Below are 24,999 nucleotides of genomic sequence, written 5' to 3'. Positions count from 1 at the left end.
CCCTGTTTTGTCAGTTAAAAGAGTGTGATGCATATCAGTACGAGTTACTCTGTTGCAATGACAGAAACTTCAAGTGTGAGTTCATCATCTTGGAATTGTAGTAAAAATCTGCAGAAAGTGCAGACTTGAGCAGAGTGGTATTGGAAACAGTCTCTCTATCTTTACAACGTAGGGGCAAGGCTGCGTACAAACCACCCTCCCTTAAACCCCACTTGTGAGATTACACGGGATATGTTATTGCTGCTGTTGTTATCTGCAGAATATGCAGTAACGATTCTTTCATCTTTTACCAACATAAAGTAATGACAGAAAAAAGTTGAATTTCCCATGCTTCAAAGTCCCTTTAGCTGTGTTCGACTTCTCAAATGCACCTGTTTTGAATCTTCGATACCATAATTTGTGATCGCACCTCTCTACACTTCATCCTATCATTTTTAAAATAATGTGCATCATAATCCACTTCTAAAATAGGCATTAAACCTTATACTATCATCTTAAAATAATTTGCATCATGATCTCTTTAGTCAAACTTACACTATGTGCAGATAAAGTTCACATTGTAAGCTTAAAAATAGAAAAGTTGTTAATAAGATGTTGGATATTTTCAATAATATAAAGTCTCTTCGAGAAAATCGTGCAGATTAACACATCATTGTTAAAAGTATTTGTGAATTATTCTAGCGTAATAATAACTGATGTAAGAGTCAATGAATGTATTAACATATTATTATCTGGACTTTCAGATTTCACAAGAAGTTGAATACTTCTATCGACCTTTAAAATTGATTAAATAATCATTTTCCAATTCTAAGGCAATTCTGTCATTGATGTATGATCACATGTTACAGGAGTATCAAGGCAATGCTAAACATCAGAACTAATAAAATACAGTTCATGAGAAAAATTTTGTTTTGTTCAAATCAAATATGCAGTGAAGGACAAAGAAAAGGCAGGATATTGTACAAGCATATGATATCACAAAAATCAAAACCGTTCAAAAGGGAATGGACTTAACAATGATTCTTCAAGTTCACGAAAACCTCGATAAACAGCTTCAGTTTGATTTTGTGGAAGAGGTAATCTTCGCACTTCTGTCATATATCTGGTTAAACCGAGAAAACAAAACAACGGATTTAGATATGTAATGACAAAACTGGTGCACCGTAAAGCATTTATATAGCAAACCAGCCAGATTGGTAGAACCATAACATGAAAGAAGATAACAGAAGAGTTGAAAAGCCTATCTAGATACTGCTGAGATGAGTGAAAAGACATGTATTAGTAATCTCTGATGGGAAACTAACCGATTTGCTGCACTTGTTATTTTATCGCGAACACCTTGATTACCAACTGCAGTCTGTCCTAATGATAAAGTTCCACCAAGAATCAGAGAGGCTCCAGTAACACTTGTACCCATTCCCTGTGCGAAGACAGAAAGTGCCCATTCACGAAGTAAAGCCAGTACGGAGCGCAGGAGACGCAATCTAAGATTCGGAGTTGGTAACATTGCCCCACTTAATAACAGCTGGTCATAAGTATTTAATACAGGCTCTACTGCACCCTTGCAAGCAGCTAAAAGAGCCCTAGGAATATCTTCATCCCCAACAGATTCAGCACCAGAAACCACTTGCTCCTTCACAGTATTAAAGGATTCAATCAAGTTTAAATTTCAAAATGAAGAATTGAATTAGTTGAAAGCACATGCAAGGGAACTAGCAGAATGAAAATGGGCAGGGGCAGCTCAAAAGGGGTAATAGCCCATACCAGTGCAGCCTTTTCAAGGTGAAGACAGAGAGTATCAAATGGTAAAACAGCTCCATCTCCGGGATACACATGGCTACCAACCCTCTTCAGTACAGCACAAGCTTCAGCAATCCCACCCCTCATAAGAGCTTGATCAATGAGCCTAGCCCATGTCTCTCGCAGTATGCTGCTATCAGCATCACCGGAGTAGCTAGCGAAGTACAACATCTCCAGGCATATCTGTAAGTCAGAAACATGAAAAAGATACTTGGTTCAGTTGCCTGAAATTGGAGAGCTTAAAATGATGACAAAATTGATCAATCTCTTAATCTTCGATAGATGAAAGTAATTCAAAATTACCAATTTCCATTAGCTGGTGATTTTACCTTTCTATTCGATTCTTTTGGGAGGCTAGTCAACTATATTCAAACTATAGAGATATTTTTGCACATTAAGCAATATGCCCTAGCCGATCACTGCCAATGGTGTATGAAAGGTGGTGTTAAAATCACACATTAGTGTAGGATAAGGGGGTTTGCCTCCTTAGTGCTGAGTTAGGCTCAAGATCCACTTCTTTTACTTGGCATCAGAACAGACCCATCCTAATTCCTGGGTTACCCAATGTTGGGTCCTATTATTATATTGTCCACGCTCCAGATGTCTAGTGCTAAGCATACTAGGTGGTGTTAGAGCCCCACATCAATGTGGAAAAGAGTTGTTTGCCTCCTTATGTAGTCGTCAGCAAATACTCATCCAATGAGCTAGCCTTTGGGGTTATGTTAGGCGCAATATCCATTTCTTTATAGATAAGATGTAAAATTAAGAATCGCATTGACAAATCCTTGGCAAGAAAAAGAGTGAAGGGGAGGGGATAAGTGGAAATTGCTGAAAAACTTTGGGAAGCATTCACAAGCTGAAATGTCACCCATTTACAAACTGTGATGTTCAGATATAAGCTTTGAGCCGCCCTCTGGCACTGCTGCACAGAGACCCCATCCAGTTGCTCTTCTTTTTTATTTTGTTTTTAAATCGAAGAAGCCCATATAGTTGCACAGTGACTCTTATAAACAGGGAATTTGGTATTGAAAAGTTAAGTATAACAGCAGAGGCATATTCTATTGCTCTAATTAGTTTATAATCCAGAAGTCACATCTATGGTCTCACTTGTTATGCAATTCGAGAATAAAATCACTTTTTAAAATACTCCCATGAAGAATAGACCTCTTTACGATCTAGAGTTATCTACCAGAGCATCCATGATAAAAAGAAGGGGGAAAAAGTACAGCTTATCTGAAAAAAAACCAAAATAATCAAATTCACTTTATTTGAAAATTTTGAAGTAGGTTGAATAAAGTGAAACAATTTTCTGGAAAAAGTGAAATTTCATGGACAAACGGGTTTAAATTTTTTTAAAAAAAAGATCATGCATAAAGTAGAGCAAAAACAAATAAATAAAGTAGAGCACATGGTGACAAATGTGTGTTTATTGTGTATCATACCTCCCATATCTCAAAAGGAACAGCATAGTCATTATACAACTGTGTAATGCTCTTCAATTCCATTGATAGCTCCTTCGCTTTTTCTCGAAGAATATTACTCATATTGGGTGATGTTTCACCAGAACCAGATTCAGATGTGCTTGTAGATGACTCTAACCTGGAAGACATAGCCTCCAGTTCATCTTTAATTTTAATTTGAAACTGAAGAACAGCAAGCTTTCCTTCGAGCAAATCAAGCAGCCCATTGTCAAGAGCACCCCGCGCAGAACCACTCATACCATCAGTGTCATGGGCACTCTTTGCTTGCAAAACAGCATTACTCAAGTATTGCCGCCTGCCATTACCCAAATTAGACAGCAAACACTACTCACAACAAATTTCTATTAAACACAAAAAAGTATTTCCTTCATTCAAACATGGATAACATTCTTTCTATCTACAAAACATCCAAAAGAATAAGGTACCATTTCACTAACAATGTGATTTTATACAACTTTCAAGCCTTCCACAACAATTATGCTCCAATCCAAGCACGTAGGGGTCAGCTATATGAATCCTCACTAATCATGTTGCTTTAATTACATTTTACTAACATATTTAGACTTTCTATTCAAATTCTACTGTGATATTTTATTTATCAAACAAACTTTCAACAACTAGATATTTTATTTCACTACTACCAAGAAAGCACAACCAAATAGAGTGATACAAAATGGGACAGAAGAAAACAAAATGAGATCTGTTCTGAGTAACATAAACAGCTAAACAATGACAGATTAAGAAGCCCTCTTAGAGGAACAGCAAGTCGGGCTTTCTGAACCAGACCAAAGAGAAAAGGATACTACTTTCTCTCTTTCTATATCTCTATGTTTGAAAAAATTAGTAGCGCTCCACTCTCAATAAATCCAAAAATACTTTGTCACAAAGCGGTAACAGCACCTACATTTATGAGAAAGCTATTAATTTAATGAGCAGTTGTTTTATCTTTCCTCTAAAATTTCGCATTTGCCACAACAGGGAACTGCCATGGCAGATAAACCAAGACATTCTTAGGGCCCTCATCAAATGTTAAAATGAATGTGAATATTACGTTGAGAATTCAGATCGCAGAATTGAAGTGCTTGAACTTACAACACAGCTTATAAGTATGCAGTAGTACAAAATTTGGAACACCAACTTAAACATCTCAAACTCCTTGCCCAGTCAAATGCAACAAATAATTAATGGATAGATGGAGCACTTAACCAGTTTCAAAAAAAAAATATGGATAGATGGAGTACTAAATAAGATAAGAACTGCTTCACATATAAGAACTAGTGGTTTGTGACAAATATGCTTTAGTCAAACTACCTTTATTGTAAATTTAGTGAGAGAAAAAAAATACTCTACATAGTTTGCAATACAAATTCATCAACTCTAGTTTAAAGGTGTATCTCCCCCAAATTTCTATCATAAAGGAATAAATGAAACATTCAAGCAAGAATGTGAATGAATAAGAAAAATTCACACCAATTATGCTCAATCCTGAAAAATAGGCTTAAATATTCATTAGGTCAGTTGGGATAAGAACCTTTGTTCTAAACTAGGAGCATCCCCTGCATCAGTGGAGCGCCTTTCTGCCAGCCTCACCAAAACATGGGCTGCAAGAACGTGTTGTCTCTTCAAAACATAATAACGAGCCAAAAGCTCAAAATATTTGGCTTGGTTGGATAGTGCAGGTACTCTAGCATGAGCCAATGGTGAAGTTGGAGATGCCACTGCAGAGACAGCACGAACCTGCGAAGAAAATGAAAGAACTGATGGCTCGGGAAATTGGTCCCGCAAAAACACCAAAACGTTATGCAAGAAAACTGGATGCTAATAATATGATGAACAACTAGATAACTATCAACGCCGAGTATCAAACACAAGAAACATAAGCAGTACAAAAATAGAAACCACAATAGACAAACCTCATTTGTAGGTTCACGACCAGAATTTTGCAGAAAAGGTACCAAATCAGGGCCACCATATTCAAGTAGTTCATCTTCCAGGCCCAAATCGATTAAAGTTTGATACAGCTTCAGATGAAAAATTCTGTCTGAAGATTGCACACCAAGTTGGACAATCTGGCAAATGAACTTTTTCCGAGAAGTTTGATCAAGAGTAGACTGAGCAATAGGTCTGATAGGAGATCCAAATTCCCTCTTTGAAGCTTCACCTTTTAAAGAATGCAAGGCGCTGAAAATAATCTCATAGCACTGCTCACGTTGAGCAAGTGCAAGATCTCGAATTCCAGCATCTATTTGCTCATTAAAAGCATCACCAGCAGGGTCAAGAGCTTGTGCCTTTTGCAGAGGTAATAGGACCACAGCTTCATAAAATCTGCAATATTATAGCAACATGCTAAGCACGAGACACCACGAATCTAGGTAATGAACAAAAAAACTGAATCTAAGATGAAGGGGAAGATGGATCTAAATGAACCAACCTCAGATCTTCAAAACGTTTACATACAGTCCGCAGATCTGCAGACTCTGGAACTTTGCTTAGGTAGTTGAATGCCTCTCTCGCAAGGTTTTCTCTCTCCTCTGCATCTAATGTAGCAGCAGCTCTATCAAGAGATTCAACTGCTAAGTAGAACTTGTAATCAGATTCTTTGTAATAACTTGGGCAACCCTCTCGTAGTCTACCACTTATGTCGTCAACAGTTCCCCTGCCATCTGGACCAGTGTAATGCTGGGGAAGGAGAAAAACCGTACTTGATAAATTATGCCTTCAGTGCAAGCAAAAAACATACTAATATGGAAATCTTACAATTGTTCCCTTTGCAAGCAAGAATTAACTACTTAATACCAAGTGGAAATCACCCGCATTCAAAAATAATTCTATCGTGCATGTTAAAGTACCTCCATGAGGGCAGATACAAGTCTCGTAGCAAGTCTATCTCCCTCTTCTGAACAAACTAGTTGATGGAATGTCAACTGAACTAGGGCCTGCTTGATATTAGCTTCAAAATTTTGAATCAAGCGTGTCACATGATGTTGTGTAAGAAGTTGCAGCAAGAATATGGCTTCGCCACATCTAAGGAGCAATTGCCTGATACACTCCATGGCTCTAACCTGTAAACATTCAGATAGGCTTTGCAAGTAAGTTATGCCTCGGAATAAAAGAGAACCAATTCTTTAAAACATTTACCTCCATGGCAGCAAGTTCTGCAGAACTATAAGGAAGTCGTTGCCTTTTGTTTGAAGATCCACCTTCATTGGACTCGACATTGCGAGCATAAGATCCAAATAGATTTCTTACCATACTTCTGTCACCAGCCCCCATATCTGAGCCAGTTCCAATCAAAATTGAGCCTGTCAAGTCACCTAAGCCAGCAACACAACCATAAAGTCCCCTTCTCTGGTTCCTCCTAGATCTCAGGAACTTCTCTAAAGAACGTATCTTGTCTTCCAGGATTTGCATGGTCTCACCAGGAAGTCGGCAGACAACTACTACATTGTCAAATGCTTCTGAAGAAGTTATGCCTCCTTTAGTGATGAAAACAGGAAGCTCCCACAAAGGTAGAAGTAACCTTGATGAGCATAAGCAAAGACCTTCATGAGCACCGGAGAAAACAGGCTCAGCTTCCTGCACAACCTGGCCCATGCTAAATCCTCCAGCTGGAGCTCTAGTATTTGAAAATGCACCACTACCTTCTAGCTGTGGTACTCCAACAAGTCTTGGATCCTCAAAAGCTTCAGCTGCCCTCTCAGCAGCAACATTACTTACTAAGGTCTCAGTATAGATTATCCTCGCAGCAAGCATTAAACACATGGCAGCAGACTCTCCAGATCCAAAACGACTGAAGAAATCCTCTAATAATGACCTAGGCGAATTGGATTCCAATAGTCTCCTGAGTACATCGACTGGTCTGTTAAAAACTACTTCCATCATACCCATAGTGCTGAATATGACGATTCTCCTTCTTGGTAATATATGTTGGGTTGAAAGATCACCTCTAGCCCAAAGTTTACCCGAAGTTCTTTCACAGGATTCCCCTGAGTTATCATAGCCGAACTCCAGCTGTAAATAAAGTGACTGCACCGCGGCTGCTGTATCTGGTAGGGGTAGAACATCAGCCACGAAAAGCATCCTTCCTTCAATGGGCAGGGATGACACCAATTCACGGAGTGGGCGAGAACTCCTAGCACCTGCTCCCAAGCTACTTGAAGAAGATTGAGAACTTGAATCCCGATTTACAATAAGAAGAGAAGAAACAGTCGGTGGAGATGAATCAGAAAGGACAAGAGTCCCAGCAGAATAATAGGCTGATTCTATCTTCAGTGACAGATCTTCACTCTGTGATCTACTAGCAAGAGATACAGCTCCAAATGGAAGCCCACTACCTGCCCCAAGAGGAGGAGCTGGCCTAGTCGTTACAACTTTTAAGCAGTTTGGCTTTTGATGATTAAGACCACCGAAACTTCCAGCAGTACTATTGGTTCCACCAGAAGAAGACGTGGAAAGATACATTCTTCTGCCATCTGATAGCACAGCAACAAGATGTAGCCATTTCGATTCTAAGACAGATAACGGTGAGATGGAAACAATGGTTGTTTTGGCTGATCTAGGAGCCCTTGAACCAGCTGGTTGCCTACCACCATAAGAATCCCTCTGATTTATCAAATTTCTCTCTTCTGCTACTTTTTTAAGGGGTCCAGCCCCATTTTCTCCAAGAGAAAACATCAGAATTTTCATCTCTTCGGTACGTGCATATAGGATGTGTCTCTCATTATCAATGACCATTTCAACAATGGGATCTACGGCTCCAAACTTGAAAACATTTGGCACCACCCACCTGAAATAAAACAGTTATTATTCTTACACCTCACTCTACACTCAGGCCTTCACTTCATAGTTCTAACAAGGCACGCACAGTTGAGAACCTTGAGTCTTTGATGTTATAAGACTCTGGAAAACCATTGATGACTATGCAAATTGCAAGACCAAAGAAAGGGAAGTAAAATATAGTTTCATGTAGACTACTGACACAACCCCCCCCCCTACCAAAGAGAAAGGGAATACCTTGATATGACACTTCCGAGACCTGCAGTTAGACAGAGCTTGCGGCATCGCTTCTGCCACCCCGAACCAGTTGAGTACTGCAATTCATAAATGTGGCCATCACGGCCAGCAAGGAAAATGTGACCTCTATCTGTGGAACTTATACATGTCATGGTCACTCCATCAGATGGAATTGTATAATCTGGTAATGGCTGAAGTGACACCTCAGCGTATGGATCAGTTCCGTCACTGCTTGCAGAACAACATACACCTACAAGGATCAACTAAGTGCAATAGAGCTAGAGGTAAATGAGAGGACCAAAGGTAGAACAAATTATATTGTTATAGATGAGAGGAAACATGGACTAAAAACAGACATCTAAATCTCACCAGTAATAAAGCAATCTAATGCTTACATCACAAATCCATTCTGATACTGTTTTTGATAAAGTAATAATTTCATTCAAAGTCTCTGATACAAAAGGTATACAGAAACGCGGGGAACCTACACAAAAATATGGTTCTTCACAAAAAACAAAAAAATACTTCTATACTAATAGGGATCTTATAGGTGCACAAAGAAATAACTAAAAACTGGAGACTATTGTTTAGATATACAGGGTCATTCTACACCAGATACTGATAATACTATCTCCACTAATCCATGTAAGAGATCCAATATATCCAGATCTATAGGCAATATGGTGCAGTAAACCGACAGAAATGATTGAAGACAAAAACAACAAACAAAATAAACTTTGAATCTCGACCACTTCATTGACCACTAGGCCACACCCTTGAGTGCCTTAAATTTGAGTTTAAATCATCAATTTGTCTCTAGATTTAACATCTAAACATGGAATTACATGGGTAAAATTGGGGATTTGAGACATAAACCCTAAAAGCACAAATTGAGGATTTAGGCATGCAAAAGAACTTGATGTGAGAATGCATACAATTTGAAATCCTCAGCTAATTATGAATTTATTTTCCAGTTTGACTGAGTTGACTAAGGAGTAAGTTTTTGGTTAACTTTGGCTTTAACCGAGAACTCACATAAGGAATTAAGTCCAATAGCCTTGTTTGACATCATTAATTAATCTTTTGCACAGATTACGCTCATTTAATAGACTTGAAACATGGAAAGACTATTTTTGAAGGTCAAAGCTTTAGTTGGATTGAGGTACGTTAAGACTTTGACCTCAATGAGGGCATTTTTCAAATTGATATTGTTTTATATATACAATGCATATGATGGTATCGTATCTTTATTTATTTTTTTGATAAAGTAAGGTATTTTACTCATGCATAGTTTCAACTTGCAACGAAAGAAAAATTGACAAAAGAAACTGGGATAAAGAAAAAAACAAGTTCCTTTACAGTTAGGTAATCTAAGACAAGGGAGCCAATAAACTCCAAAAATTGTTCAGTGCAAGATACAGTAGCTGATTTAGACCAGAAAAATGTAAGACTAGACATCTGGTTTTGAGAGAGAAATTTGGAGCTGAGGTTCCATCAGATCACCACATATTCCTCTCATTCCAAATACTCCAGAAGATAGCAGCAGGGATCATTAGCCAGATCCTTTTGATTGTTTCATCAACTCTCCACATGATCCAGTTCATATGTGCCTCTTTTATGGTCTGTGGCATCATCCTTTTTTACCCAAAAATGCAGAACATGTTCCAAACATCAGTAGCCACCTTGCAGTGCAAAATCAGATGATTCACAGTTTCCGACTTGTCCAAATATAGGTAGCATCTGTTCACTAACTGGAGACCTTTCCTTTTGAGGTTGTCTGGTGTCAAGCTAACTTCATGGAGAGCAATCCAGTTAAAACAAATAATCTTAGGAGGCAACATTTTCTTCCGAATCAATTTCCAGGGCCAATCGTCAACTACTTGGTTTTGTGTACCAATCATCCTGTAGCATTCTTTCACTTTGAAAGTGTCTTTCCTCCCCCAACACATAGTATCTTCCATGGTCACATCAATATTATATCTTTCCAAATCTGCTAGCAATTCCATCAGTTGGCCCATCTCCCAATCGTTTACTGTCCTTCTGAATAGAATATCCCAACGGTTTCCATTTCTATTATGAGCTATGGTGGAATTCTTAATCGCAGCAATCTGATACATATAAGGGAGCTTCTCTGTGGGGATAGTATATGAGGTAACGGGTATATATGTGGGTACCGAGGCTATACCTATGGGTTCTCTGTGTTGTATCTTTGCTGTTACATCTCATGACTAAGTTATGCACTCTCACATGCTATGATGATGCTATAGACATCTTATTTTAGCTAGTTTAACACTATGGACGTTCATTTTGGTCGATTACATGTTACATGTTTAGTCATGCACTGTGCATATGTTTGTTTACCTGCATGTGATTCAACTTATATGTGGTTTGAGCTGATGAGTTTGGTGATCCATAACTTGGGTGTCAAGGGTTATACATTCATACTTATGTGTGATCTTAGTTGATGAGTCTTGTGTGAGTCACGACATGGGTGTCAGCGTTTACTGGTTCACATTGACATGTGACTTGAGTTGATAAGTCTAGTGTGATCCATGACTTGGGTGTCAGCGTTTATGGAGCTATGGCTCAGGTTATTACGTGTAGGTATGGATTTGCCCCTCGCGAGTCATTGTATAACCCAAGCATATCAGGCAGCACTCGCAGGTTGGTAGAAACTGACAAGTTCCTGGTTTGTTATGGCACAGGGAGTGCCTATTTAAGTGAAGTTCCAGTTTTTATCATGCATTTTGATTTACACTTGTTGATGCATTTTGATTTACACTCTTGTTGATGCATTTTTCATATAAATATTGAATTGTGCATATCAGTGTATAAGTCGTTTTGTGCATGTCTAAAATTGTTGTTTCTGTGCTTCATTATTATTATTGTTAGATATAATAACTGCAAGGGTTTAAAAGTGAGCATCTTCTATATTGCTCTCACCTTCTATCTTGTTGTGGGCGGTAAATGATACCAAGTACCTGTTGGTGTACTCATACTACACTTTTGAAACCATGCGCAGATATAGATTCAAGCTTTCAGCAGAGTCCACGAGTGAGTGTCGAAGATATCAGCATTCCAGTGATGAGAATCAATTATTTTCGCGTTGTATTTCACTTAATATTGTCTCATTTAGATTATTCCTTTAAGACTTTATTACAATTTGTTGCCTTTGTATTGTGTTTATTTGTATGACTAGTTCTCTTGACGGGTTGGGCTAGGTGTCAGCACAGCTTTGGTAAATTGGGAGTTCTATTGGCATTCTTTATGAACTGCCAGCTAGTTTATGGTAGCTTAGGGTCTTTTATTTCTGTTTTATAGCAAAGTTGTATTTCCTAATTCTAGTAATTCATGACTTGTGACACCAATTACTGGGGGTTGAATTGACTATTACCGCATTATAGACTTGGTATTGCCTCATTAATATTTTGTTAGACTTTATCACAATATGTTGTTTTTGTATCATACTTATTTGTATGAACTGGTTCACCTGACAGGTTGGGTTAGGTGTCATTACAGCTTAGGTAAATTGAGTCATGACAAATGCCTATCACAGAACTTGAATAAATGAAGTTGAACATTCATGAATATATAGTACCTCAACAGGAGTTGCCAAGATCAGAAGATACTGGATGGCCTCCACGAAAATTCCAGGTTTGACTTTGGCTAGGCCAACAACGCATATAGCTTGTTCATCGCCACTATATTCAGGACAGTGACCATCCCTAAACAAAACATGATACCATCAACACAATAAGAATCCACAAAACAAAATATAATGAATAAACCATTAAAAACCTAAAGCTTTAGTTTTTATTTTGTAATTTTTTTAGGCAAAGTAAGGATTGTCTTGGTGAAAACAGTAACATAAAAGGAATGTTATTAGGAAGCACATCCTAGAAAAGGACATAAGTAACTAAATAAAAGAAGATCCCACACATCATGGACCATGTGAACAAGAAACATCAAAATGTCTTGAACTTTATTTCCACAAAAGAAAACCATTCTGAAGTTCTCAATACATAGCTCATTCGATGCATAACTTAACTTCCTGAACAAATCTAAAAGTTGTCACTTGATACAAACAGAATCTTGACAGTGGATGACTCAAAAGACGAACTTGAAAGATAAATCATAGATATGGCCTAAGATCAATAATTTGGGGATTGGAGGTTAGCACATAAAAGTATTTGATATTGATTCCACAAAGGATATACCATATTTCTGGTAAAAGAAGATCTATCTAATTATCTATGCTCAAAGATCTATACTTAACAATTGAACTTGAAAGACAAGGTCAAAACTCATAAACAATGGAACTCAAAAATGTTTAGTATGTACACATTCACAAACTAAGACACATGAATTTAACACCTCGGGAAATGCAAATATTTTTTTTATTCGCAGCATAGTTAGGTAGATGGTTGTGGTTGAGTTACTCAAAAGCTTTGTGCACATTTTTTGTACACGTTGGTGTGATACTAAAGAATAATAGTTAAAATATGTCTGGACTATTGCCGATGGGATATAGAAATCCCGAGCTGGTGTCAATGAAAAACTAATGACATTGTCAATTTTTGTTTACTCTCACCACTTATCGAACCGCCAAAGAAACAATGTGTTGTCCACTGATGCCCAAGCTCTGCGAATTTCAGGAAATACTCCACATAATGCAGTTCCTTCTCCACTGGATGCATTATATCTCTCAATCAATACAGAAGGCAACTCCCAAGAGTCCACGACTTCCACTAAAGGAGGCCACTACAGAGGTAACATAATGAACAGATTTAGTGCCTTTCCAAAGCAAGATAGAATTAAAGATGTTTGATGTGGTTAAGAATTGCAGTATGAAATCATATCAGGATTGCGAATGTTAATGTCTATATATATAATTTAAAGCTGTTAAATGGAAATAGTAACATAGGAAACATGATCAACATAATTGATGAGTGTGATTATGACGTTAAATAATTGAAGACCCACAATTCTTACACATGCTACAATCACTTCTTTGGTCAGTTGTCTGAGATTAGATCAAAGCCTTTGTTAAAGAACATGACTTTTTTTTAATAAAGTAAGAGAGATAACATTAACCTAGTGATAAAGAGGGCTTGTTTAACACAGGAATTATTATAGAAGAAGGGTACACAAATGGTTCCCAGATGCTTTTTGTGCAACTTGACAGGAGAAACAAACAATCACCTTTTCTTGCACTGTAACTTACCAAGCAAGTCTGGAATTTATTCCTTAGCATTTTAAATCTGAATTGGACAATGCCAGAACATACATCAGAGTTGTTAAAGAGCTGGGTAAGGAGAGGAGGCAGCAAGAGCCAAAGGAGATGGTGGAGGTTAATACCATCATGTATATGGTGGTCAGTTTGGAAGGGAAGGAATGGTAGATGTTTTGAAAATAGATCCAATTCCATTCACAAGGTCAAATGTATCCTTACTTTTTTGGTGTAAACAGTTGTGTATAGTAGACAGAGACCAGATTGTAGAAGAATACAATCTTACCAGTTTCAAAAAAAAAAGCATCAAGAAGATGCACAGATTACAAAAGATGGAAATATAAGCTCAAAAAAAAGACAAAACAACTATCAAAGAACTACGGAACTGATAAAACCCATGAAGGAGTCCTAGACTGATTAAAGGGGTGAGATTGGCCCAACTAAAAATGCTAAAGAACATGACATTTGGAACGTGCACTATTGTAACTACCAATTACTAAATTACTCCATTAACACAGTTGTTTATAAATATCTTTACTGTATTCTTATACAGGCTTAGAATATATCCTCCAGCCTTGGTTAAACATATATGTTTTTCTTCTATTTTCTTATTTGATGAGCCTCTGTAAAATAATATGTTCGAAGGAGAATCTACTTTTCTACTTCAAACAGCTTCTTCTACCACTTTTACTCGGTAGAGTGTGATGGGAGAGAGTTACCCCATGCTGCCTATGACTGTTATTTGTGACTGATTTAATTTTCTTCAACGGAGCATTTTCAGCTGATTCACGAGAACAAAATGGCATCCTTAATAAAATATTACGTGCTAAAAGGCAACACTACAATATAAAAACTCATTAAAAATAAATATCCTTCTATTAGTAATATAAGAAATACATATTAAATACTCCTTCCGTCCCATTTTATATCATGTAATTCGATTTGGCACAAAGTTTAAGAAAGATAGACTTTTAGAACTTGTGGTCTAAAATGAGTGGTAGATGCTTGTGTGGCAATAAATCATTTCATTAAGAGTAAAATTGACATTTTTAAGTTAAATTGTTACTGAGTATAGAAATGTGTCATTCTTTTTGGGACTGATAAAAAGGAAAGAGAGTCATATAAATAGGAACAAAGGGAGTATATAAAAGACATAGAGGACAAGCATAAAGGAGCAGTCAGTAGCATGACAACAGTAACAGGCGATTAGTAGGTGATACAAAAGAATTCCTCCTAATAGTGGGTTTACACCAGGGATCAACATTGAGCCCCTACTTGTGTACCCTAACTATGGACAAGCTAACCAAGACAATATAAGATGAGGTGTTACGGGGTATGCTAGTTGCTTATAATGTTGTGTTGATTGACAAATTAGCAAAGGTGTCAACCAAAAGTTTGCACTATGGAGAAGCACTTTAGAGAGTATGGGTTTTAGGATTTAGTAGAACTGAGACTGAATACATTCCTGGAAGGTTTAGTCAACATGAGAAGCGAGAATTTGATGTGAGACTAGACGGGATTGCGGTGCCAAAATGCAAACAATATAGATATGTTGGCTTCTTGTGTCAAGAGCATGGAATGATAGATGAAGATGTTGCATTGTACTCATAGGATTAAAATCAGATGGTGCAAATGGAGAACTTTTGCTAAGTTGTTATGTGAAAGAAGACCTAGGTGAAAGAAAAGCTATATGGGATAGCTATAAGACCGACAACGGTATATGGTAGTAAATGTTGGGCTATTAAAATCCAACATATCCGCAAGATGAGTATTGTCGAGATGTCAATGTTAAGATGGATAGCAGTCATACAAGATCGGATAAGAGTAAAATGATTCAGGTAACTTATCCAAACTTATTCTGGACTTGGCAATAGTTGTTATTGTTGTTATTGTTCTATTAGTAATATAAATTTACATAAAGATACACATGCCTAATTACTGCAATTTGTCACAATAAACTTCACTTCGACTGAAAGTACCAGTTTCAAAAATAAACTTCACTTTTGACTGAAATTTACCAGTTTCAAACTTCGCTTATACTGATATCGAGTAAGTAAATAAACAATCCAAAATTAATGTTCCACTTGGGGTAGCAATGGGGGGTTTCGGAAAAAAAGACCGGGTCTTTTAACAAGTGAAACACGAGAACACAATGCAGCGACAGTCACTTGGCTGGAAAACTCTTTACAATCCAAGACTGAAGATCTTAGGAAGTCTCAACTTTTAATTCTGAGGGACTCTGTCAGGAATAACGAGACGCACACCTTTGGGAATACTCACACATCTTCATGAAATGAAGTCAGGTTGACAGACAAACAACAAAACTTTTTTCCAATCTTTAGAACAACTCTATAAATTGATAAACAATATCTTTAGAATCCAAGGATAGCAACTAAAAGTGTTCTTTAATATCTATGGCATTTGGATGGGAAAAAAATGGTTGCAAAATCTTTTTCCAATCTTCACAACTTTCTCTCATTTGGTTGTCTTCTGGAAAGACCAGAACTTTTCTGTCCAAGCTTTGTAAAAGTGAAAAATTACAACAACAACAACAACAAGGCTTATCAAAACTGGTTCCCCACCTCTCCAACCAAAACCCAATTTATCTTTGCACACAGAATCTGAAATCTTCAAAACTAAAAGTGTTCTTTAATATCTATGGCATTTGGATGGAACAAAAATGGTTGCAAAATCTTTTTCCAATCTTCAGAACTTTCTCTCATTTGGTTGTCTTTTGGAAAGACCAGAACTTTTCTGTCCAAGCTTTGTAAAAGTGAAAAATTACAACAACAACAACAACAAGAGGGCTTATCAAAACTGGTTCCCCACCTCTCCAACCAAAACCCAATTTATCTTTGCACACAGAATCTGAAATCTTCAAAACTCCATTTAACAAGCAATGAAACCTAAAATCGCAAAATTCGATGAAATGGGTATTTACCTCACGGGGTTGAGCAGTATAAGGATGACTAGCATATCTAGAAGCTTCCAATGCATCTTCAAGATCGATTTGAGAAGCTACATCACGGCCAATGCGGTCACTAACTACAAGTCCGGCATTAGTAACATCACGCATTACAATCTCATTGTCCCCAGACATATTCGCTCCCTAGGGCTTGAACTGAGCCTAGCTTAGCTGCAGTAGTGTTAATCCAAGCCCTAGATGGAACTATTTGTAAATTCTACAGCACTGACCAACTGGAAAATTGAACTGGAGAGTATGAAGGGGAGTAGGGTTTTAGTCTTTGAGGTTTTTTCTTTTTGTTTGACTTACCCTTGCTCCTTTTCAAGCTGGTCAAAATGTCCGAATTTGAATGCACATCTGAAAGTATTAAGATTCGATGAAAACACGAAAGTTTATATCGAAAATTTATTTGAATGTTAAGATTAACTATTAAATTATTAAGATTGTTTGCTTTTGGTATATTTAAAGTATAAAATTTATTTTTATTTAAAATGTAATATATTTTAAAATTTAAATAAAAGATTAAATTGATATAATATTATATTAATAAAATATTTTAAAATAATAAATGGTAAGTATTATTAGAGATCTTGAGTTTAAGTTCCGTGAATAAGGAATTGTATTTGTCATGGAGGTGAAAAATAAAAAAAAAGATTATTATGTTAATCATTTTGGGATGGTGTTAATTATGCATACTATTTTATGATATAGTGATTATCATTGTTATTAATAGTGGCGACTGATAATTAGTAGTGGAATAATACTAATATCAGTTTGAGATCGTATTAATTGATGATGTTAACTGTGGATGTATCTTATGGTATAGTGATTGACAATAACAATTATCCGTAATTATTAATGGTGACGATTGATAATTTGTAGTGGAATAAAACTTATAACTAATGACGATTAACAATATATTATATCGATTAGTGATAATAATTATCGATATTAATTAGCAGATGTAATCAGTGATCGTTTGTGATGATGACAAATGGTGATAATGATTGATTTTGATGTTAATAGTGATTGTGGTTAGGCTAAGGATGGTGGAGATTGGCGGTGGTAATGATTGTAGTAGAAATAATGGCTGTGGAAGTAGAAGAGTAGTGGTGAATTGTAATCTTTGTAGAAATTCTTAAATACGCTTTTAATGAATTCTTTAAGTGATTATAAAATGAAAAATACTCTCTTAATGAATTCGAAACACATAAAGCAACTAGTGGAAGCAAATGCAATTATTGCATATGGTTCAACAATTATCGTATTTATTTATCATAATAAATATCGTATTTGTTGTTGCAAATAATATCGAATCAACTATGATTGTTGTTCTATTTTGTCACAAACTTTCCCTATAGTGATCGCTTTTTCTTTTTAATTTTAAAATCGTAATATATATTTTTAGGTTCTTGAATGCCAGAAACAAAATAGTTATAACAATTGCATGTTGAAAGGGTAGAGACATAATAGAAACTATAGTAATGGTTGTGTATCAAGATATAGCATATGATTATTTTGTTATAAAATTACTACGAATTGTAAATTAAATTATGAGCTGAAAGATGTTTTCATCATTTTTAAATACATAGATATGGTGAAAAATAGAGTAGCGCCCTATTTAGAATAAAAATAATATTAATTTGTATAAGATTGCAATTTTTATGGTAAATAATTTATTTCAATACCAAAAAAATGGTATGAATATGGTTGGGTTAATATAAATATTCTAGATAAATAAAATTTTGGTGAGCGTATTCTTACGGTTGACATCCAATCTTGATCCACTCCGACAATAATTAATTTCTTAATTTTCAAACGATTTAGAATGATTAGTTTTATAAAAGTCAAATAGGTTTCAAAGTTATTTTAAGTAACTTCAGTCGATCTTTTATAGTATTTTGAATAATAAATATATTTAATATAATTATATATGTAATTAGTATACTTTATAAATATTTGAAAATCATATCAAAACATTTCTAGATTAATACATACATTTTTATTAATTTAATTTTGTTTGAAATATAGTTTTAATTTTGAATTAATTGGTTTGTATTTAAATTAATTATTTATAATTAAGTTAATTATTTTATTTCATTAAGATTAAAAAGCTCATTAATTGATATTAATTCGTCTTATTTTGTTTTTTAGCCGAATTCGCCAATTTAATTCAATTTGGCTAAAATTTCAACTTAAATTGATTACAATTGTAATTCAATATTTATTTTGTAATTGCAAATGTAGTCATTCCTAGTTTGAATTCCAATTCTTTTTAAGACCCTAATTCCCAGCACAACTCATGCGCAACCCAACAATTCCAAATTAATCTCATTCAAAAGAATCTATCACCAACAACCTCATTACTTTCGGAATATATAAACCTCTTTCTTCTTCATTGTTAGGGATTGAAGTTTTTCTTGAACAATCGATTTTTACACTTAAAGAATTTTGAATTTGATTTTTCTTGCTCTAAGTTCTAACAAGGGCCTTTGTAGAGTTGATTCGAGTTTTCGAGTCAGTTGTTCAAGTATATATAAGAGTGGGGATTCGATGTTACCTCTTGCTCGTTTTGTCTCAGTTTCGCTGCTCCAAGAACGATGTGCCCAAAATATATATTGTCATCTACAAATGAGTATTAATGTCTGTCAGGTTATTGTGAGGAAAATTTGATCTTATTATTATTTTACATATTTAGTTATTTTTAGTGAGTATCCAATTTTGGTTAATTACTAATCCTTATTATATTTTTTTTGCATGATCTTTCTCGATTTAGGTCCATCTGACTCTCTCATTCACCCCTCATCTCAATTTGGGTTGTTAAAAAATGCAAATTTTGAAGCTTTCATATGCGTGAATATACATTAAGGGGTCGTTTGGTACAAAAATAAATAATGCAGGGATTAGTAATGCAGAGATTAGTAATGAAGTGATTACTTTTATCAAGTGTTTGGTTCATTGTTTTTTATCTAATTTTGTGTGTGGTTTAAAAGTTAAAAAAAAAAAATCTTTTCAATTATACCCTAGAGTTATTATGAGATTTTGTATTTCATGTACTTGAGTCAAAGTAAATAATTAACGGAGAATATTATTTTTTTATAACATTTTTAACTAATTAGGAGAATTAAATTTTTATTGTCATGTTCACTATTTTCTCACTTAAATTATTTGAGAGTAAATAATTGTCATCACAATAAATTAGAGTTGATAACTCAAAAGGTCACACAACTATAATGATTATAGAGAAAATTTATTGAACTTTGTTTTGTATCAATAAATTTTAAAAAACTCTTTATCACAAAATAAAATAAAAATATAAAATAAATATAGAAGAATAAATTAAACTATTTTTATACTCGAGATGTGTGCGTATATATATATATATATATATATACACACACTCTTGTTTTAGACTACTTGTGTAATGTTTCTTATAAATTGTTCTTAAATTCATATATCAACATTAACATATTAGTCGGATTATAATATTTTATATTAATAATAAATAAATTAAGTAATTCATATTTTAGAAACAAAAAATTATATCTGAATAATAAAAGTTGTAAGCTAATTTATTTAAATAACTTTATTAGTATAAATATAAAATATAAAATATAAAATTAAAAAAATAAATTAAATATTAAAAGGATTTGAGGGGTATTTTTGTCTTTACCTAGAATAGTCCATGGTATTAGAGCTAATACCTCCAAATGGAAGGTATTAGCAATACATCACATAATACCATGTAGGATGTATTAACTAATCCATGGATTAGTTATACATAGGCTCACATTCATACCAAACACAGTATTAAATTATACCACATCTAATACATGGATTATTTCTTTTAATACATCCTACCAAACGTCCCCTAATCGTATACGCTGCATATAAGGGCAGAAATGGGTCAAACACCCTCCTAGATTTCAGTTTTTGTATTGTAATGTAATTGGGCCAAAGGCCCATTTATTTATTTATTTTTGGAAAAATTACATAAATTAATACATTTTTAAAAATAATTATTAATTTTAGCGATACTTTTTGTTTATTATCATTTATAGCAATATCGTGATAAATCTGTAATATGTATTAAAAGTGAATTATGTATGCAATATATTTGAATTATAATTATTTTTAAAATATATTATGTTTGTTTAGTAAAATATTGTTACATTGTATTATAAGTGTATTAAAATGTGCGATAAATATATTATCCATATTAAAACTTGAATTATATTTGAATAATAAATTTGTCTTTGTAATATTTATTAAACTCGTATTATAAATGAATTAAAAATAATTAAATGAATAAAAAAGTTATTACTATAAGATAAATATTTTTTTATTATAGTATTTTTACGTAAGTTTCCCTTTATTTTATACATGTGGAAATTTGGCCAAAAGCCCATTTTCTTGACAGATTTTTATTTCTTTTTTTTGTACAACTAAGCAAATTTTGTACATGATACCCGTGAGTCGCTCTTAAATTATGCATAATTTTTTGGGAAACTTATATAAATATATTAAAATAAAAAATATTTATCATTTATAGCAATAATATATATTTTTTCACTTGATCATTTTTAATTCATTTATGATACAATTTTAATACATATTACAAAAAATAATATATTATTCATATATAATACAAGTTTTAATGATGAATAATACATTTCACACATTTTAATACACTTATAATACAATGTGTTAAATTTTTATCAAATAAACATAATATATTTCAAAAACCAATTATAATTCATATATATTGCATACATAATTCACTTTTAATTCATATCGCAGATTTAATACAGTATTGTTATAAATGGTAATAAATAAAAAGCATTGCTAAAATCAGTAATTATTTATTAAAATGTACTAATTTACGTAATTCTTCCTAATTTTTTTTTATCAAAACTCAAGTATTAGAAATATGATTTCAAAAGTTTACTCTTCAATTTACTATTGTTATTGCATGATACACCTAAAATAAGTCAATTCGAATAAAATTCACAATGAAAAAGTTATTTACCATTTTTATGAAGCAATAAAAAACATATAATGTAAATGTGTTCAATGTTCACTTCAATTAAATAGAAGATATGTCTTCAGAGGGGGTTGATCATCTTGAACGTATTGAATTTCATAGATAAAATAATATATAATTTTTTTCGATAACTCGATACACCCTATTATTATTAATATTTTTATCGTCAAAACTATCTTAATGTTACTTATGTTTTAACAAATGATGCATTTGTTTCAATAACTATCGTAATAATTATAAGAGAAAAGACATAAAGTCATCAGAATTTTTAAAAAGATATCTTAACTTTGCGGGTGTTTTATTACCCTACAAACTATCTAAATTCACAATAAATATACTTTTTTGACTAATTTTAATACCACTCTTGTTGTCACGAAATTGGACGCGTGAAGGACTGTTCATACTGCTTCAGCCCAACGTAAAATTGCCATGTGGCACTCCCAATTTGACTTGTTTTTAAAAAATACAAAACCCCATGTATTAATTTTTTTAAAAGCTTTGTTAGGAATAGTTTTTAATTTTCAAATTTTTTTTTCTCATTTTCCCTACCATCATTAGCTTACCCATGTTTCTTGGGCATCTATGTCTTCCTTCATTTTTTCTAAACTGATATTATTGTGTTCATTCTTATTCTTTTTTATTTAGAAAAAAACAAATTAGTAGTGATTTTATTCCTCCTACAAATCAAGTTTGAAATTAAGGAATAGTGAAACTATGGAAAACTCGATTTGGAAGTAATAAGTTGGAGAAGGAGGTGATCTAAATGTCAAATTTTGACTTGATAATATTTTGAATATTTAAATTTTGATTATTTGACGATATTTATTTTCTTAAATAAATTAATAAGTGATAGTTTGACAAATAATTGATAATGCTGTCAAAAAATTTCGATTGTTTTTCTGGAAGAAGGAATGACAAAAGCTACAGGAGTGTGGCAAAGAAGAAGAAAGAGAACCAGAAATAAAAAAGAAGAAAAAAAAGGAAAAAGAAAAAGAAGAGCAAAGAAATTAAATAAAAATAATTAAAAATTACTTTTAACACGTGTTAAGTGACTATTAGTGTGTGACTTACAAATATTTTGGTACAAGTGGTATTGGCTGAAAAATGGGGTATACATACGATTGTCAAATTGTTCAATGGAGTAATAGGACACCCGCAAAGTTATAATGTCTTTTTAAAAATTCGAAACAACTTCGGTAGTGATTTTATGTCTTTTCTCTAATTATAACAATTACTTAAACAGATGCAACAATCATGAAAATAAATGCAAAAATATTGTGTTCTTACAAAATATCAATGAAATTTTTTTGTTTCTTAAAAGATGAGTATACTATAAAATGGTCTCTTTCAACTTTCTTATAATTCTAAGGTTGATGTCAACATATTGTATTCCAACCAAGGATAGATGTAAAAAAGTAGATTCCATTACATGAATGAAAGTTGTTGGTAATGAGAAAAAGGGAAATGCTATATCTTTTTGTCACATTCGATGTTCGATATTTATGTTAAAAATCATATTTAATATTCACAGTGAGACTAAATTTAAGTTCAGACTGAGAAGTGTAATATTGGAGAATAGAGATAAATCACTCAGTGATTTCATTTCTAGTAAAACTCAAACTCAATATTTTTTATTTACCAGTTCATTACAATCTTTGTTAGTGAAACTTTGATCCTTTAAAATCTCCACTCATATAATTTTTAAGAAAATTAAACTAATATTCGAGATTATTTTAAATAATTATTAGCTTATTCGATTGATCAGTTATTTTTATTTTAAACTTTGAAATATTTTTTAAAAGTGCTCACTATTAAATCTTAATCTTACTTTCATGTCTAAACACTACTTTCTTGGACTTCAACTTCACATACTACCTTTTCTAAAGAAAAATAAAATAAATTTCAATCAAATCATGTTCAAACATCTTTCAAGTATATATATTTGTTTACCTTAATACCAAAGTAGACAAAGCCAACACAAAAGTGAAAAAAAGCAAACTACACATTTTATTTTATTTTCATTCTTTTAAAAGGTGATGACTTATATCCCACAACAAAGTAGAGAGTGTTGATATCACTTTTTAACATAACAATTCTAATGTTATCATACTCTCATTAGTACCCCCAAAAAGTACACAAACAAACACACAAAAACCTAGTGAAGAATAAAAAGAAAACAAAATGACATGAAAAAGGAATTTTTTTTGGGGGTGGGGGTCGAATGGTAGCGGGGCAGAAAGGAGATTACGAACACTTATTAAACTTATTTTTCTATTTCAAAAACTTATTTTTTCAAAATATTTTAATCAATTAATGAGAAAGTGCTTCTGTTTCATACTAAACACACCCTTTGTGAGAAATAAGTGGAAATGCATATCAACAAAAATAATGTAATTTAACTTTTCAAATATTTGATGCCACTTAAGGTGAAAGAAAAAGCTTATTTAAATTATTGTATATTCTTCCAAAACATTCAACTTTTTAATACATACTAACATTGGATCATGAAATTTCTTCAAAAGGAAAAGGTTTAAAGATTCAATTATAATTCTTTTTTTTATTGAAGACTTTTTGAAAAGTTCAATGCTTTGTCCTGGATGTTTATTGAGCTAAGCAATGTTTGCTTTTTTTTTTTTTTTTTTAAAAAAAAACAACTATATATGATCATTCAATAAACAATAGAATTTTTTTAATTTATTTTATTTTATATATTTAGAAAGTTGATCTTTAGAAAACAACACTTGGAAGACAATGTTTTAGGTAAGGGAAATAGGTTTTATTTTTAAAAAATTTAATACTATAATGATAAGGTCCTCATCAACTAATCAATACATGGAAGTTATTCCTAATTCAAATCTACACACAAAAAAAGAATAAAATTGCTCTCTCCGTCTATTTTTATTTATCAGGTATGCGTTTTCCGAAAATCATTTGCGTATTTCAAAATTAAAATAGATTATATTAATTTAATATTTTAAACAAAAAATTTAAAAATTCAAAAAATTATACGGAAAGTACTACATATTGCAATTTTTTGCATATCAATATGATGAAAAATATATTATACTCCCTCCGTCCGGAATTGTTTGTCATGTTGCGCTTATCGAAAGTCATGACTAATTTTCAAAGGTAAATTAGATCACATTAATTTGATATTTTAAACAAAAAAATTAGATATTCTAAAACTATATGAAAAGTATTATAAATTATAATTTTTTGCATATTAATATGATGAAAAAATTCATCTTAAAATATTAGTCAAAGTTTTTATAGTTTGACTCTAAAAATAGAAACCATGACAAACAATATCGAACGGAGGGAATAACGTATTAGTCAAAATTTTTATAACTTAACTCTAAAAATAGAAACTACGACAATAGCGGACATAGGGAATATTATTAATGTACTCTCTACATAATTGTCTTATTTCTATTTTCATTCAAATTATCAAACTGATTTCATTCTT

General features: G+C 33.1%; 1 protein-coding gene across 1 annotated transcript; it reads right to left on the bottom strand.

The window, feature by feature from the left end:
- Nucleotides 1-797: 797 nt before the first annotated feature.
- LOC101246938 (nuclear pore complex protein NUP155) lies at nt 798-17,135 on the bottom strand. Its single transcript, XM_004242728.5, has 13 exons — nt 16,466-17,135; nt 12,886-13,055; nt 11,893-12,019; nt 8,295-8,557; nt 6,420-8,067; nt 6,131-6,343; nt 5,713-5,960; nt 5,195-5,606; nt 4,813-5,018; nt 3,243-3,576; nt 1,765-1,983; nt 1,305-1,633; nt 798-1,102 (listed from the first exon to the last, which is right to left on the bottom strand). Exons 1-13 carry the CDS (start codon nt 16,622-16,624, stop codon nt 985-987), a joined length of 4,446 nt encoding a protein of 1,481 aa, XP_004242776.2. The 5' UTR covers nt 16,625-17,135; the 3' UTR covers nt 798-984.
- Nucleotides 17,136-24,999: the final 7,864 nt, after the last annotated feature.

Source organism: Solanum lycopersicum, chromosome 7 (genome assembly GCF_036512215.1).
Source record: "Solanum lycopersicum chromosome 7, SLM_r2.1".
NCBI classification, from domain to species: domain Eukaryota; kingdom Viridiplantae; phylum Streptophyta; class Magnoliopsida; order Solanales; family Solanaceae; genus Solanum; species Solanum lycopersicum.
This window is presented reverse-complemented; position numbering and strand designations above follow the sequence as displayed.

What these genes read in the sequence shown, in the direction of transcription:
- LOC101246938 (XM_004242728.5), bottom strand. Translation starts at nt 16,624, where the DNA reads ATGTCTGGGGACAATGAGATTGTAATGCGTGATGTTACTAATGCCGGA. An exon ending in GTCGTGAACCTACAAATGAG is followed by an intron (nt 5,019 to 5,194) that starts GTTTGTCTATTG and finishes TTTTCTTCGCAG; the next exon opens with GTTCGTGCTGTCTCTGCAGT. An exon ending in GCTCCTAGTTTAGAACAAAG is followed by an intron (nt 3,577 to 4,812) that starts GTTCTTATCCCA and finishes GGGTAATGGCAG; the next exon opens with GCGGCAATACTTGAGTAATG.